This window comes from Poecile atricapillus, chromosome Z (assembly GCF_030490865.1).
Source record: "Poecile atricapillus isolate bPoeAtr1 chromosome Z, bPoeAtr1.hap1, whole genome shotgun sequence".
Classification (NCBI taxonomy): Eukaryota; Metazoa; Chordata; class Aves; order Passeriformes; family Paridae; genus Poecile; species Poecile atricapillus.
This window is the reverse complement of record NC_081289.1, coordinates 89090461-89109281: the sequence shown is the minus strand read 5'-3', so window position 1 is coordinate 89109281 and position 18821 is coordinate 89090461. Positions and strand designations below refer to the sequence as shown.

General features: G+C 37.5%; 1 protein-coding gene across 1 annotated transcript; it reads right to left on the bottom strand.

Annotated features, from left to right (window-relative positions):
• Positions 1 to 516: 516 nt before the first annotated feature.
• Positions 517 to 11296, bottom strand: ZNF475 (zinc finger protein 475). Its single transcript, XM_058827997.1, is given in 3 exon segments — positions 517 to 668; positions 3881 to 4061; positions 10622 to 11296. Coding segments are annotated over 3 exon segments (1008 nt in total).
• Between the last annotated feature and the right edge of the window lie 7525 nt (positions 11297 to 18821).

Here is an 18821-nt window from a genome sequence, read left to right as displayed (position 1 = left end):
GGATCCCTTTACATGGGAAGGTTTCACTTGTAGCAGTCAAGGGCTTCATGAGATGCAGTTACACAAGGATGTGAACACTGGAGTGCTCCAAACAAAAAAAAAGGACCTGGAAAACCCAAACAAAAATGAACAAACTTAAAGGAGCTACTTGGTTTCTCTGATTAGTCAAGTTCGGCTAAAGGTCCTTACACTAACCAGAGAGTCTCTGAAAGAGGAGAAGCAAAATTTTCAAAGAACTGTATTCTGTATTTGACTTTACACTTTAGTAGCAACTACTGATTTTTACTCTGGAGAGTTTTGGAGCATATGATATTATTACACAATTAAGTTTTGATGACCATGTCTCTCCAGATGAATTTTATTTCTTTCATGGTTTGTCTGAAAGATACGGCTGCATGTGTATGTATTCATGTGCGTGCGCGCGCACACACTTTATTTAGCTTAGGATAAATGTGTGCGTCTGTCTGTGTACGTGTGAGCAGACATGCAATTGTATGCAAGTGTGTTATATCCACTTCACTTTGCAGGTTTCGGTTTACAGGACCTCTGGTGGACGATCAGTCTGTCTGGAAGAAAAGTACGCCCACAAATATCACATGGAACTAGCTGGGCTTGGGCGCTGGTCCAGGCAGCCTCATTTAAAGCATCAAGATCATAGAAACCTTTGGCTGGAAAGTTAGAAAAAGAAAGTATCAGCTTTCATTCTGGAGACCCACATTCAACTCTTTATGGAAAATATTTTCAGGAAATACCTGTTGACTGAGCCTTTCAGTTTAACCAAACCATATTGCTTTTGCAAATGAAAAAGAAAAGAAAGAAGCAAAAGAGTAAAAAATATATAAAAAAGACTCTGTTTTTTGTCCCAGGGGTTGAATTAAATTAACTTCAAACTGAATCATTTTGTATTGTATGAGTACAGAGAAAACATCATGCTGTGTGTTATGATCTGCATTCTCAGCTAATTATTAACATCTTTGCATACGTACTAATATCAGCAAATTCACTTTTTGGCTTTGCTTCAAGCTCTGTTTAATAAGCATGTGTTATCTGACCATGGCTATGGGTGGAAGTGTATTGTACATGAAAATATGCTCTTTGTATTGCTCTGTCCAGTTTTCTTCCTGCTGGAGTCTGCGTCAGTTATACTAAAAAGTGGAGTAAATCTTAGATAAAACCTAAAACCTTACAGACAAAACCTACAGTACTTTTATGCCACAGCTTCCTGTGAGGTCACTGCACTGATACATCTATTGTCATCTAAACACTAATCCAGCCTTACCCTCAGTTATTTTCCACTGCAGGAAGAATGACTGCTCTGAAAATTCAAGAGCATTCTTCAAACATTCAGATGTGTTTTCAAGCTTTGATTTGGGTAAAAAAAAATAAAATAAAAAAATCTTGTTTACTTTCATCTTGAAATGGACTTTCCTTCTGTAATGGATTTTCACATAGTGTTGTTTCAAACTGATTTGCACAAAGGCCAGGCAGGTTACTTAATACCTGGATTTAGATCTTAAGGATTTTCATTTGAAGTGCATGCAGAAAAAAATCCACATGGCTCAAATTGAAGACGTATTTGCTACACCCTTCTTATTTGGTATGACAATATAGAAAAAGATTTTAAAATCTGATTTTTCTTTGAACTGCTAGAAGTGGACAATTTTTAAAAGAAAAGGATTTGTGCATTTAAACATATTCCATGGTTTCTGTCATTGGCACATGATACAGCTCTTCATTAAAGGCCCATACAATTTTAATATGATTCATATCCAATGGTTCACATAACCACAATAAGCCTTAGATCTCTTAATATGCCTGTTCCTAATGTTCTTTTTGTTAGAAGAGCAACCAAGTAGTGTTTCTTTTCTTGGCTGAGACAAATATCCCCTTTGCTTGCAGGAAATGAATGTGTATTTTCTGTACTTTAGAAAGTTTATGGAATATTAAAAAAAAAAAAAAAAAAGAGAGGGAGAAAGAGAGATAACTTTCTCCTTGCAGGCATGTATTAGGCATTCCACAAACAAAACACTGAGTAATGAGGGCATTGGTTGTCTTCCCCTGACACTTGAGTTTTCAGAAAAAGATTTATGTAAGTTATAAAAAAGTTTTATGTAAGCAGTTAATATTTCTGAGTTTTTTTTGAACATTGTCTATTTCATTCAACAACAGGGGTAATCCCTCCCCCCCGAGCTGAGAAGCTATGCAGTACATGCATGTGGTCTGAAGGTCAGTTATAGCATTCACCACATGATCAAGAGTAAGTCTTATGGAAAAAGAACAACACTGAGATTATTTTCTCAAGGCCAGGAGTGTGAGGCAGCTGCAGGGGGAACAACATTTTTAGCTCAAGCTAAATAACTGATCAGGCTTGCATCAGCAGGCATTTAGGGACAGATGCTGGAAGCAGGTCAGTATCCCCAGAGGAACCGTGGGCACACAACACCTCACAGGAGATGCGAGGCGCCTGATATGACTCACTGAGTAAATGAGACAACTTTCTGATTCATATCTGGGAGCCTTCTGCTAGATTGTTTTCTCAAAGAGTGGTTGACTTTCTGCTTCCACTCCTTCAAAATAAGAATAGTGAATTTCAAAATAACCTGATTTGCCTTTTTGCATCCTCCTCTTTCATATGGAATTCTCATTTTCTCCATCTGTTTTACCACACAATGTGTAATAATTAAAAAGTCCTTAACATCTAAAAAAGCAAATACAATGAAGATGTCTTTTGAACACATCTTTTACTGCAAATTCAACTATGCCACTTGGCATCTGTTAACCAAGTTCCGATTTTATATTATTTGGACTTTGATTATTATTTTGAACATCTGGTAAGTGTTCTCAGTGAGCCTGCTCTCCTCTGCATGTCTTCTGAGGACATATTTCTTTGTACTGCTGTAAACTGATCTAGTGTATGACTCTTTCACAAGTGAGTTGTAGGAGACTTTGTCTACTTTTCCAGACATTATGGGAAGCTGAGGGAAATTGTGGGGAATACAAAAAAAAGTGTGTGTGAATTAAATGCCTGTGAGGAAGTGGTCCAAACTTGGCCCAAAGTAGCTCAGACCAGCTGGCAGGGCCAGGGAAAGCATCCAGCAGGAAAGGTGAAATAACTTTATGTGAGAACAGGGAAGTCCTGGGAACAGCTTCCAGGCTGGATGGATAGGAATTCCTTTTCATCTTACAATGAACATACGACTCTGGGATACATATGACAGCCCACCTCTGTGGATTCTGGGGATCATCAGTGTTCGTTGATTTGAAGAAGCAGAATCTTAGAAAGCAGAACCCACAGCACAAACACGTAAAATTGGCGAAAATAAATTTGTTTACTTTGTACTACATATATTTTTTCTCCACTGTGTTTATATTACACTGTCTCACAATGGAGGCTTCTCAGACTTGTAAATTAAAAGGCATCAATAACATCAACAGGCTGCTCACGGTAGAAGAATCTGGCTGAAGTATCTACACCTATGTTGCCTGAGGGTATTTTATTTTAATGACTCTGTGTCATGTCTGCACATTATTCTTGGACATTTTTGCTCATTTTAAGAAATGCTTGTCTACAGTGTTAAAAGAAGACAAAAAGTAGTAATGTAGCTATGAAGCAGATTGCTAATCTACTAGTGTTTTGATTCAGGACACATTCGCACATAGAGGGGAATGTCCCAGGAGGGACATTATCTATGTTCCAAAGATAGTGACTAATTTTACTTTCAAGACCTTGTTTTAAGCCTTCCTTCTGTGAAGCAGACAGAACAAGGTCTTGAAAGTAAAATGGAGACCAAAGTACTTGCAAACTGTTTACCTGTTGCTTTATCTTTTTTAATTCCTCCCACTATTTTGCTTATCCCTCTTAATTTGGTCTGTATCTTACCTTGCACAGTTCTGACTTCTGGCTTTTTGGGTTCTGGCCTTCTCATGTGCTTGGGGAGGTTGTCATTCTCCTGGTGCCATTTTTTCAGGCATTGTGGCTCATGTATACTAATAGATTTTGTTCCATACTCACGGCCACATATGTAGCAAATCACTGTTGGTGGTCGTCTTATCACTTTTGCCTGCAAATAAAAATGGTGAAGAAGAAGAAATATTGTTTTCAATATTAATTTTGAGTCAGAATGACTTTGTATGAGAGCAATTGTGTAGATAAGGAACCTGATATCTGTGAAATCTGTGTAACTGTTTATTTCAGTCTGGTTTTGTTTGGAATCGGTCCTGAGGCTTGCAATAGATATTGCCTCCTTAACTGGGCACCTGGAACAGGCAGGATTCTTCTGCAGATGCTGGGCTGAAAATTCATGTGCGTGACTTAATATAGCTAATACTTAGCTATATCAAATTTCAGCTCTTTTATTTTCATAGTTCATGAAAATGCTAAGTCTTCACATGAAGAAACAAACATGTCTGCTTCACTGGGTTGCAATGCAGCATCCACCTTAAATGGCTCAAGCCATTTTTTACTTACAAAGCAGAAGTGAAATGGAAAGCAGCAACAAAAGCTTCATCAGCTGAACTGTTGAGTAACAGAAAGACTCCATCTTCTATCAGAAAACAGCTCAAAGTGCTGCGTCCAGCCTTAGTATCTCTCTTAATCTGGACAGCGAGAGCAGCTCTCCCAAGAGGTGATTGTGATTCTTTACCCCACTTTTGCCACTTATCAGTTAGCTGGTAGAATTCTTGGCCTTCAAAGATTAAAAACAATCCAGGATATTTCAGGATGAGGGGCAAAATAGGAATTGCTGTTTGTTTGTCCCAAAGGCCTTAGTGTCAACTTTGCCAGTTACTGCAGCAAGGACAGAACTGGACTCCAAGCAAGCCATTGTTTCCATACTAAAGATCTGCTTTTCTTCACAGAGAAAAACAGCTTAACAACAGAAGAAAAAGATTCCTTAACCCCAAACCTCACAAAGACATAATCTAAGGCTGAAAAAGTGTATAATTACTGTGGTATTGCAGATTATGGACTCAGCAGTGTTCTTAGGCGTGTCTTGGGCTAGGCGTGGTGTCAGTACCAGCCGTGCTACAGGAAGCAGGATAAAAACATGCTGTAGAGAAGAACATTGAGGCACACAGATGGGTTTCACAACTGCCAGCACTTCCTACACTTCTGACTGCAGAATACCAGTAAGAGATGAGCTATTCCCTGCCCTCATCAAGTTAGACAGACAGCCATGCCAGACCAAATATGGGAAACCTTTCTCACTCAACGAGAGTGGTGGGGGTTTAATTCTTTCCTCTGCTGCTGTGTAAGACAAAGCATAACCTGTTCCCAAATTTATGACTCTGTCTGTCAGCCCATCAATGTGTTCACAAAATCCTGGGCAGCTCTTCTCGTATTTATGTTACAGTCTGAAAATGTCATTAGTGAACAATCTGCATAAGACTGCCTTCCTGTATCACATATGTAATCTCACTTACATGAAAGAAATACTACTCTATAAAGTGTATTTTTCTGGGAAAAGTTGGACATCATCTGGAAAGTTCTCACAGTGTCTTGGAATATAACATCCAAAGACAGGCTCTCCAAGGACATTTTCATCCTCTTGACTTTCAAATGGAATTTCTTTACGATCTTTGATAACACTATTTTATACAAGCATATTTTCTAATATATATAAAAATACAGCCTTCTTCTCCTATTTTTAAGATGAATACAACAGCTGCTTTAAAAACACCTTATAACTCTTCATTATCAAATTTCACTTACTTCTTTACTTCAAGTCGTGAGCTAGAACTTGTCTGATTTTGAAGTAAGACTCTGGGTCCAGATACAAAGTCTTCTGAAGACACTATGTGTTTATTTGTAGGCTCTGGAGAGCTTTAAATGAGGATACTACAATCTAAACTCCTGAGGCGAGAGAACTCTTTTTAGTGGGCATGCCTGCTGTTGGTGTAAAATCACTGAGAACACCCTTTCCCCGTATGTTCTCATTAGCTAGGCTCCTGCCATTCATTTAAATGGGTACTTATTGGCTGCAAACTAGGGAAGAGCAATTTGATCTACATTCAGTTTGTAGGGACTCTTCATATACTAACAGAATAGGAAAAAGAAATTTTTTCAAGTAGAAATAGCTGTCTTTTGTGATTTCCACAGTTGAAAATGCTACAGAAACATCAGGAGAAAGCAGAATTAATTTAGAGGAATCAGGTCACTCTTAAGATATAATTATTTTTATTCCAGAAAAATAATGAGATTGACCCATCACCACACCTGCAATTATATACACAAATTCTTCTCTGCACACATGTTTAAAACCTGAAAGACATTAGCCTAATAATTGGTAGTAACAGATTTTTCTTTTTTAACTGTGGAATCCAAGATATGATAAGCTTTACTTGGAAGTTCTACAGCTGATGATATTTACCCTTCATTTCTTTTTATTTTCAGTGTTCCTCTCCCAAATGTCACATCTGGAGGCCTGCAGTTTGAAACTAAACTATTTTTGGAAACACCGCAATTTTCCAACCCAAACTACTCACAGGCCAGTGGCTGGGCTGTCTGTTCACTGCTTTGTTTTTAACTTTCAAAAAGGGTTGTAGGGAAGGTCTGTTCCTGAGGATATGTGTTATTATAAAAATACCTACAAATACCTAACAGTGTAGTTAGGCTTTCCTCTGGTGTCTCAGTATTTTCTTTTTTACTCTAAGACTGCTAAGTATGTCTGCGTGACTATGAATGAAGTTATTTAGCTCCGAGGGCTATGCAACTATGTATTTTCAATAAACCTGACATTACTTAAGGTTAGCCCCAGGCTGCTGCTATGGTGTTACATGAGGTCAAATCCTTCCATACTGCACAAAGCTTTTTATTTTTCCTAAGTACACACAATAAGACTGAATCCCAAATTCCCCTACATAAATATTTATCATCCAGGACTGCACACAGCTCTGCCCTTTTTATTTGTTTAATTATCCATGTATTTTAATGGGAAGAGGCGGGGCATCCTGCTCTGAGACGGAGCTCTTGTCATAGACTTGAATTGCCCAAGGATTAGAGGCTCGGGAAAAGATCAGTACAAGCACTTAGCAGCAGCATTCTATTGTATGAAAGCAGGCCTCTCCACACATTCCTCTCTGCCAAGTATAAGGCATTTTACATACGGATCACAGACAAGGTATAGCATGGTTCTCATGACTATCCAAAGCTGCACTTCACAGCCTACCAAATCTCTGAATCAGACACAACAGCACTTACATGAGGATCATGTGCCTATGTAGGAAATTTCCTTGAACAGCAAGGTAATTCTGCAAGATGATGCATATAATTAAAAATATTACTCCACTGGAAGCATGAAATATACCATTTTGCTTCTGATGTGCTTTCTTTTTAAATTGAGTAAGTCAGTACAATAAATATGGCATCCATGTACAAGCAAAGGAAGGAAGCCCAGTCATTCGCAATGATAATACTCACTAAGTTTCATTCAAACCATCCATTCACTGTCCATTCCCCTCTAACTTTCTGTATTTGCAAATTTGTCAGTACTCTCCTACAAAGGTGTGCAAAACTACTGCAGTGAGGCAAAAAAAGCTCATAATTTACTTTCCATCTTCATTAAAATTATACTGCACCTGAAGAAGTCTTCCCTTTACCAAGATGCTACATGACTTTATGCTACAGCAAAATACATCTATGTTCTTGCTACACAAATTTTCAAGACTTACACTGTGCTAAAATGCATTACAATTCAGCAAAGGAAGATGAGTGAAATCTTTTTAGGTAGTTCACCAGATAAGAAGAAAACAGCAGATGGCAGCACCATCTAATAGGCTTTTAAGATCAGCATTATCTATTGTCAAAAACCCCATAACTCATATACACACAGCAAGTTATTGATGCTCACTTACATGTATCACACGTTTTTGTCTACGAAACAATAGAACACAGACTCTTTTAGTGCACATCTGAGTTCCAGTAGATGCAGACACCACTTCCATTGTCTGGGGTATCACAGCAGAATCCAAAGCAGAATTTCTGAGCTGATGACCCTTGAGAATCTCTAAGCACAGGCTACTGTTTTACACAGTCAGACATGATTAACTCAAATGTGTTCATTGATTCTGAGAGAGAAGACAGATACTGGAAGAGATAGATTACAGAGGTGGTTTAGTCTCCACCTCTAAAGACATTTAATGCAGAACAGAGTTTGTCAGTAATGACACTGGCCTAGCTGATGCAACACTTGCTAAAGGGGAGAGAACTCCAGGACATATAGGCAGAGGCATACAGGGAGAAGTGCTTGCAGTTGTAAAGTTAAAATGCACTTTACATGATGTACCACAAAATCAGTCAAAACTTTATTTTGAAAATGAGGAAAATACAGCTTTTTCATTTCAGGCATCTTTCATTGCATAAATTTGTTTGACAATATCTCTCTTAAATACACTTACACAAGGGTAATATTTAATATGTAATATTTTTAAGTTATTTCTTTCCTCTGATGTTCTGCTGAATCAGGACTTTAAGCAGGAACTTAAACAATTTATTGTCACAATGAGTAAATCTGTAAGATGAGACAGGAACTGCCCCAAATGCCTCCCAGCCAGGACCAAAACAGTAGCCATTTCACTCCACCACTAGTGAAGCACTATATTTTAACAGAATTAATAAGCAGCTGAGTAGCTGGTAAGGTGAGCAAAATTAAAACCATATGCTGGAAAAAGAGAAAGACTTTAGCAGAGACACAAACCTTGTCCCTGTTCATAACTAATGTGCAGTTATTCCATAACCTCCATGCTTTTCCACACCCTTCAATGTGTGGACCTTTCAAAATGTTCAACTGAAAATGAAGATCTTCTCACAGAGAATTTAAACCTACAGGAAAGTGGTTTCCTTTGACAACTTCTTATAAGCTGCCTGCGAGTCCTGAAGAACACCTTGGATCACAGGATATTTCTTTCAGTCTTCCCATCTCATATTAACCTTTTATGCGTAACTCTGTACTAAAGAACAGCTCTAAAAATAATACAGTAATAGACCCCAGAGAGGTAAAATCCATCATCCCTTCCAGAAAGTCAAATAATCAAGTCTTTCAAAGTCAATTGCAAGCTGCAAGCTGTACAGCCTCATTAGTTCTGCTGCAACTGATGAACTGTAACTGCTTGGAAGTAAATGAGGAAACCTGTTGTTCACACAGAAGGAAGAACAGATTTGAACAGATTTCATTTTGGCTCTGCAGAGCTCACAGAAGTAAAAAGTGGTAATAATGTTGTTGTTCAACAAGTCAGCAGATGTGAGTGAATCCACAAAGGGAGCAGATACATTGTGCAAGAGGGTAACATTTTTTACAGGGTCACTGTCAGTGCCAAACCACACTCTAAAGTTCTTTTTTTTTTTCTTTTCTTCAGTGGTATCAGAACTATAAAAAATTGCTCTCACCCTCTCTTTTTTAATCTATAGAATTATGTGATAAATTAAACTCTCTGCTTCACACCCACGCCTTTCACTGAACAATCACCTTTAGGGCAATGAGAGCTCTTTGGGAAAGAGCACAATGTAGTGTAAACAGCATCACTTTTCCTATAGCTATAAATGCAGCTGTGCAGCACTTTGAACTGCTTGTGGATTACGTAAAATTTGCTGATAAAAGACCTGAGAAGTGAACCTTAATTTGCCAAAATATATAAATTAGTGGCCTTATATAGCATAATAAACAAAGGGCTCATGAAGTCTTTGGTTTCATGTGAGCTAGGGTAATGCTATTATTTTAATTTTACTCAGTAGCTGGTAAACTAACATGTTACATACTTTGCCTTCTAAAGCATCTTAAGAAATGCTCTGCATAGTATTGCATTCCTTTGGCAACTGAGAGAGATAAATCCCATTTTCAAAAGTAGTGTAGGCAATCAGAATTCTAACTCATATTAAAAAAAAAAAAAAAAAAGCAATTTAATTTGGACACTGGGTATAAATTTAGACATCTATCTTACAAAAGTCCTGCCCAAAAGACAGCTTGTGCAGAAACAAATGTAGAAAAAAAAAATCCCATTTTCCAAAACTCTGTGTAGCTTTTGGATAATGTGAATCAGCTTCTTTATTCTTGGATCCTGAATCAAATTCAGTGGAAAAAAATGTGCAGTCTTATTTATTTTGTTGTTGTTATATCCAGAACTGCTGCCTTTGAACATGCAGTCCTCAGTAAACTCATGCTGCATGCCAAGGTTAAGAATAACAGTACAATATGAAAATCATGTTTTGAAGTACTGCATACTTGCAGGACAATGAAACATTGCATTTCATGTTAAGTAAATAAAAATACCTAAAATCTCCTAAAACATATGATATCCAAACCTTGCCTAAGGTGTTCAATAGAATCTCCTAGAGAACTATATCAAGCAATGGTCCCTCTCGGGGATATAACTCTTAAAGGGCAACAGAGAACTCAACTATTCCCATTCAAAACAAGAATCAAAATAAATAGGAATAAGTAGTTTCCCTTATTCCATTCCCAGTATTTCTCTTTTATCTTCTATTTAGCAGAAAAACATTTGCATGGAGCTAAAAAGGTGCTTCTGAAGAAAAGTGATTTTAAATTTGATGGCAAGCCAGTCTCCCCTGGAGTGCCAAGCATTAAGATGCATACACACCCTTTCACACAGCACATGCTTAGCAATTTACCTGGTCTGATACAGCTGGTGCAGCCCTGCTCGTTCCTTGACGGGCCTTAGATGGTTCACCACTTCCTGAGCCAGTTCCAAATCTTGGTGCTTTACCATATTTACCAGCGGTAGCGCTTGGTTGCCTTGCACGGCTGCTGCCTCCTTTGCAACACCTTTCGTGCACAGGGAGACGGTCGGGAAAAAAGGTTCGGCCACAGTTTCTACAGGGCACAAGCTGGGCTTGAGCACTATAATAAGCTGCTTCATTTTCATCTGTAAATGTATAGGAACCACAACCAGTAAGGACCTCAGGTTTCCTGGGCTCTGGCCTTCTAAGGTGCTTTGGTAGCTGATCGTTCTCAATGTGCCACTTCTCTAGGCACTTAGGTTCATGTATAGCAATAGAATGTGACCCAAATTCTCTGCCACAGATGTAACATACCTTGAAGGGAGGTCTTCTTGCGAAGGGTGTCTGAGACATGTCTGAACAATTTGACTATTGTGATACTATTGCAGTGCCTAGTCACCTTTTCTGGGTTGCAGCTTCTAGATGTACTACTTTGGGAAAACTTCTGGGATGATTTGGCACATTAGATGGTGAAACGACCTAAAGGCAAGGTGCTGGAGACACTTCAGCACTTGATAGAATACTAAAAGTTTTGTTCACATTCTTTTTCTTGACATTTGTTTCCATAAAGGATATCACATTTCAGGAAACTTCTCTCTCTCCTAAGCATAAAGAGTTTGGGAAAGTTATTCAAAATGATTCTACATCTTCTTAATCCGTTTTCATGGACCAAAATATATTAGGGACTTCAAAGCTGGAACACTGAACCTAGTGGCTGTTTCAGTAGAGAAAGGGGGTTTCTGTAAGTTTTCCTTTTGTCTTTTGTTCTTACAGGACCCTGAAATAAATTAAATTAGTACAAATTAATAAATATGTTCTCTCTAGTTAAGGTTACCAACCACTGGTTTATCACAACGCACAATTAAACTTATTAATCTCTTATATTTTTAAATAGCAGATAAATAACATCAAATATATTCTTATCCATAGTGAGCAGCTGAACAATGTAAATCTGAAATTCTGCTCCCAGTGGTTGTAGAATCATGAAGGACATGAAAACAGATGGGTTTGCACAAACTGAAGCTGTTAAGATGCAAGTGGTTTGGTGTATAATAAATATGCTTTATTTTCAGTTACTGATAGAACTAGTATTTCTGGGTCTCTTCAATTTATAAGCCTTTGAAGTTGATACTTTAACATCATCTCCCTGTCTTCAGAGACACAAGAAAAAGTCCCGTAGTACAGAGATGTCAAAGTCCAATCTACAAAGGGACAGTCAGAAAGTATAGTGTTCCCAGTCAGTCTATTGGTTGAAGGAGATTATTAAGCCCCTTAGTTCAGCACTTGAAGTGGTGTCTCAAATTCTCTGACCAGTCTTGATTCTCCCAGTACAAAAGTGTTATTAATGAAACAGAGCAGGTTTTTTAATAAGGATTACTGAGGTGCTTTGGGGGCTGAAGCACATCCTGGATGAGAGAAAAATGGCACTGCATTTGTTTAGTTTCCAGACAGTGCTAAATATGTTTCAGTTTTTCAATGTACAGTCTGCACCTGTAAACAAATAAATTTGTGCTTTATCCCTTAAATGTTCATTTATTACAATATTTTGTGCTGGTCCTCCAAGGATAAGAAAATATAATTCAGACCATACTCATGTATGGCAGAGGCTACTGTTTTAACTGCTTGGAAAAATGAAAAAACAGACTAGCACATTGCATAGATAGGTAACTGCCAAGGACAATCTACTTTATCTGTAACAGAACGTATATCTGGCTAAAGTCATCTTGCCTTTACTTAATATTCCACACTTTATCTCAATGCTTCCAAACTTGTAGGGGGTTCCTAAAACACAAATATATCCACACTGGTCGCCTTGGTGTCTTGGTTCACTTCCTCTCCTGCAACCATCCAACCTGGATCTTTTTACTGCTTTTTCGCCACGCCATCACTGAAGACTCTTCCCACTCAACAGCCTTTTCACCCTTTTCTGTTCCACTTCTGAACCCACAGGCTGACTTGTCCTATGCCCAAGTGCAATGATGCAGTTTTGTCATTACCTTTGAAATGACAAACTTAAACTTTGTGTCACTGAGAAGCAACTGAGCTCATTCTAGTCTCTTACAAATATTCTAGGGGGTATCTCAAGTACAGAGGCAACAGTGAAAAAACAAGTTGTCACCAGGTTCACAAGAGTAGTCATCCTTTTGCCAGGCACACAAAAATATTTAGATGGCTGCACTGACACTACTTGCTTAAATACTCAGAAAGCTGCATATTTCTGGCACACTTGGGATACTTTCTTATTTTACAAAAAAATTCCTGTGAAGCTTGTATTTGTTTGAAGGCAAACTGGAAAATGTGAAGAACATCAGATCCAGTCTGTGATTTGTACTGGAACAAATCTCTGTGAGCAAGTGTGTTGTAGTTAGCTGTTAAAAATAAAATTCTTGAGTTACTATAATTTGTGCATTCAAAGTTAACACCTCATCCAAAACTGTATTAGATAACTGCAGTCTGCTGAAAAACAGTAAAGTATGTGGCTGCAGTATTCCCTCATGTCTGAAGCTATCAGGTGTTCCAGGTGCATACAATGTATGTTGACGGTTACACAAAACTGTAGCACTGGAATTTTTAGTTCAGATACCAACATAACACGTTCAGCAGTATGTGAAATTTAAATGTGAAAACTAGTATTTAGGCTACTGTATTGAAAGGCTGTTTCAAAGACTGGGAGAGTTTCCAAGGAGGGTGGCCTGTTGGATGAATCCAAGTTGGGAAGTAGCCAAGCTCTTTAGGAGGATGAAGGGAATGGAGAGCCAGGGAAACATTAAAGGGTCATGAAGGCAGTAAAGATAAGGGTTATTGGCAGGTCACAGGAAGGGAGCATCAGAAAGTTCAATAAAATTTCAAGGAACTTCTGAACTTTGCAAGGTCCTATTTACGTCCTATTTATTGATTTATGTCAGAATGAAACTTTCTCGTACCTGAGAGGATTCTTAAAGCAACAGTGAACACTGAACTGCCCGCCATAGGAAGAATGTTAGGTGACTAAATCTGTTGCCATTAGGAATGAATCAGTCAATAAAAGATGCTATAAACAATCTATTAACAATATAACCTATTGTTGGATTTCCAAGCTTGCTATTGTAAATACTTCATAAGAGAATTATGTTTCCTTGTGGGGATTACACCATTTGGTCTACATTTATTCCTGCCAAGTTGACTGTTATTATTTGGAAACTTTCTATAAATTCAGTGTGAAATGAAAAGGCATATGAGCAGTTCAAATCTTCTCTCAAGCTCAGTGGTAAAGATGTGGAAGTAAATCAGGACTGGGATCTAACAATTCAAAACATAAAACTTTCTTATGTTTTTCTTTTAAGAATGTTGCAGCATGTTTTAATAAAGTGGGAAGGTACAGTTGATCATTGCGTATAGCTATGGGAAAACATTTCTCTCCTCTGCAATTCCACTGAGGACAATACTTTAAAACAATTTCATGAACTGCAGTGACAGGCCACTTGCAACTAGTGGAGAAATTCAATGTAATTAAAAGCAAATGAAATATTATGGCTAGTTTAGAATCAGGATATGAGCTTCAGTCTAACCAAAATAGAACAGAATGACGAGAGCACAAACAGCTCAATACATACACCATTTTCTTGTCCTGAAGCGGGAATGGGAAATCTTGCACACAGTTATTAAACTTCACTTAATCAATTGTAACAATAATATTATTGCAACAACAGCAAAAACATTATTAACAATGCTTCACTTATGCTGCCTTCTCTTAGCCACCATGTGTAATTCAACCTATAGAAGTAGAAACTTCTTCCCTGAAACAGCCTTCATTATGTCTTGTTTCATGTCAGTGCTGGAACTTGGAAGCAAAGTTGACACATACGTTTCCTATTTCCTGTATGCAGCCCATTTTTTGAAGAGCGACCCTCTCTGTTTTTCATCTCTCTTGATTCTCTCATGTAAACAATTCCTCAAAAACCATTATAAGGTCATTTCATAAGCCTGGATTCCTTGACTGAATTGAACAAAACATGCTTGTGTTAGCTGGGGGATTAAACTGACTGTTTCCAATGAATCCTCAACACTACTGCTTTTGACTTAGCTAGAATTCCACACGGAGACCTCCCAGCTCTAAAAAAAACACAGTTTACCTTATGGAAAAACACATTGCATGAAGCTTCCTACTATCAGGACATAACCACACTTATTCAGTGGACAAAATTCAGCAACAGCTGTGAGAATTTGCAGAATCTGTTTTTGTACAGTTTATGGATGCTGACTGGTATCACAGCCTTTCCATGTGTAGCTGTATCAGACTATAAATTCTATTTAATCTATATGGCTGGTTTACCGTCACTGTTCTAATCTGCTAGCACAGAAGGATAAATCCTTGCACCAAATAAACAGAGCTAAAATAAAGGGCACAGAGCTTTCAAGTTTACATGTCAAAAATACCCCAAGAACCTCTCAGACATGTTTGACTCCATCTAAATGCAGAGACAATTTCCAGGAAGACTATAAACAAGTGAAGTAAGCAGTGGGAACCAATTACTTTGCTATTTTTTTAAAAAGTGCTTGATAAAGCTGAGAAGGATTTATATGGAGTACTTGCTTCAGGTGACAGTGGCTTAAATCCAGAAGGCTCTTTGGAGAGGTTATCTACAGTTATAGAGCGCTTACTAAAATCAGGAGTCCCATAATAGAATTATGAGAATGTCTACATAGGTTGGTATGTTTGAGGGAGAGGATGAAAGATTACAGCGACACATAAATTAAGAGGACAACATATGGGTCCAAATGGCATATACAAAATCCTGGCACAAGCTGAGCTACAGATTAATTTGTCTGTGCCAAAAAAAGAATAGACTAATTTTAGCTTGCAGAAAGGAACTGGTTAATTCATTATCCTGGATTCAAGAACTCTTGGTTGTGTGAACCCCCATTTATGTAAAACCCCACTTCACTCTGAGTTTTCCCTTTGTTTTCCCTTTCTTCAACACTATTCTCAGTATTGTATAAATTGTATACTTATTCTGCCTGTCCACCATGCAGTGCTTGGAATGTTAAGCTTTCTGTTTGTGACACTACGTTGTTCTGTGGGTCATTTAATAAGGGTGATTTATGTACATTGGATTAAATTAACAAGTATCCTAAAAGAAAATGTAATGCCTAACTTTACTGTTATATAAATTGGAAATGTCTCAAATAGCTTTAAGTGAAGCAATAAGCAAAAGCTTCTTGTACTACAAGGGGACCCAGAGATCCTTGTTTTTCAGTCTGGGCTGGACTGTGTAAACAGACAAAGGGGAAAACTCTGTATAAGAGGATATAAGATATAGAGAGATGAAATAAGCGATCTGCCAAGCATAACATAGCAAGACTGAAAAAGAAGGAAATGAAATTTAGATTTTTTAGCACCCCAATAATGAATCAGTCGAGGATTTTCTAAGTCTGATCCCTAACTTTACAGTCAAGATATAGGTAAGTCTTTTTTCTCTACTTTCCTGGGTTCTCATAACACTTACATATAAAATAGGTGTCAGAAAGGATCAAACTGACACCCTGTGTTGAGTGCCAGAAACCATTGCTTCAGGCTCTTTCCAGATAAAATGCTTTCTATGAGGCTTCCTATTATTCTTTAAGGGAAAGCAAATGAAATTAAACCAACATCTTGAGCTTTATTTTTCCTTGTGCTAAATGTTTTATATTGTTCAATTATAAATCATTTTAAAAATCTGTTAAGACAAAATACTCAAGCTGGACAAAAATATTGGACACTTTGTAGTATCTTACTCTTGGATCTGTTTTTCACTGAAAGATAAAAGGAAAAAACATTTTTATGTTTCCAACAATATTTTTAGCAAATTAACCACATATTAAAAACCTCACATTTTTTCAGCTCAGCACTACGTTCTCTCCACAGTTTCTGGCTGAAGGAATCTCCTTTGGTTACTTTGAGAGACTAATCATTTCCTTCAGTCATGTGAAAAGAACAATCTATTCTTTTATAGAATTTAAATAAATACCACTGAGATGTAAAAAATCCAAAGTTTACTGTGTCAAGATGCTTCACCTTTTCACAGCTGAGCATGATCCATGCTTTTATGCATCCTCCTATCTCAAGAAAACACTTGAAAGCTCCAAACATACAAATATTGGCACATACCTCACTTCTGTCAGCTTCCAGACTTTGTTAGTCTGCAGCATCTAGTATCACAGCAGTCTGGCTTAAATGTCTAAGGAGCAATGAACATTCAGAAACAGTGGAAAGTGTGGAGCATGTTCCAGCAGAGGATCAGGTGCACTTGTACCTTTTCCCACATGCAATCTGCAGCCCAGAGAGTGATGGTTATGCCTCTGTTTAAAGTGGATGCAGCCAGACAGGAGGACAGTACAAGAATACTCAAAAACAAACAGGCCAAGTTAAAAAGCCATTGTGTTCTGATATTTGCAAACAAGCTAGAACTGTCTGGGAATCGTCTAGTGAACATTTTCCCCACTGTTTAAAGTGTTGGTTAGACAAAAGTGGAAGTTTCCTCACTTATACCCTGTATGACATACACATGAGAAAAATTATGGGTGTCACTGAGCCTGTGTCTGCATGTGTGTATGTGTGTGTGCAAAGGTCCATTAAAATATAAGGAAAATACATAACCCAGAGGTTTCTATACAATTCTTATACAGAACTATTTAAGGTGTTCTTTCTAATGAGACAACCAATGTAGTCAAAGCTTTTTGCAGTTTTCCTCTGACCAATGAAATGACCACATCTTTCTTCGGATCTGATTATCTTCCTACCTGAAACTTAATGGGTCAATCAAAAAATCCCTGGTATCAACAGCAGCCAGCATATACTTGGCATTTAAGAAGACCCTATATAAAATTATGCAGTAACTATATTGAGTTTACTTAATTAGCTGTATTTAAGTTTGTGACACTGTTACCAGAGAAAGCTAGAGACTGGTTCTAGAGACCCAGTAGTTCTTTCATGCTACTTTTTCCTCTGCTCAGACATAAGAAATAATTCCTTTGATTTGACTGAAATCATAACATTATATGAAGAAATTATGACTGCTACTAGTTAAAATATATGGGAAAAAATTAAATATTTCTAGTGGAAAAAACCTAACTTTTCAGACTTTTAACATTCAAAAACTTTTAAAATTCAAAATTCAGCAACACCATTCTCTCAAATCTCAGACATACTTTATGCTTAACAAACAGTGTCCTTGTTTTTTGTATTTTACTTAGTGATGCATTACAACTTACGAGGGTAAAGATTTCCCTTGTTTTACTCACAATTGCTTAATACGCTCATCTCATATTCCAAAGGAATAATATTACTGCCTCCACACTTGTGCAAAAAGTCAGCAGATAAATTCCCAGTTTGGGTGACAATGGGGATACTTACACATCACATTCTTAACCATCTTCAGTTACTAGCATAGATCTGTGATATTTACCCTGCAAATCCTAGATGGCATATGAGATATGCAGCAAATAATGAATAGATTGGGTATGTTAATCCTGCCCACAGCATGGAAGTACAAGGGAAAACAGACATTGAAGCAAGTATGCTTACACAGCTCAAACTGAGCTACCTGTACTTTATAGCTCAAGTGTCTTTGTTCAGCATTTCCATTTCTGGAAGTCATATTCACAGAATCAAGTTTTTTCCCAGGGATCTGGATGATGACTATGCAATTATTTCAAGAAAGTAGGCTCATCCTTATGAGGTGTATGGATAAATGCATATTCAGTTATGAGTCTGAAGTAAAAATAATAGAAGCCAAGAATGTCAGCTTGTACAAACTGACACAAGTCAGTGGAAATCAGAAAAGGATGACACTGCACATGTGCTGAGAGGCTGTCACTGGAAGTATAAAGGGATTCAGTGATGGAAAGACAACTTTTCCTAATAAACTGCAGTAACACAGTTACATTATACAGGATAAAGTAATCTAAAGGAGTAAATGTTCTTTTACAGTGTAAATCAAATAATTAATAGATTGATTTTTCTGAACTGAAAAAAAGTGCTTCTGCTGATAAATGATCCCATAACTAAGGTTTTTGGTACTTTTAATCTGATTACCATGGAAATTACTAAACTCAGCAAGACAGACCAGCTACC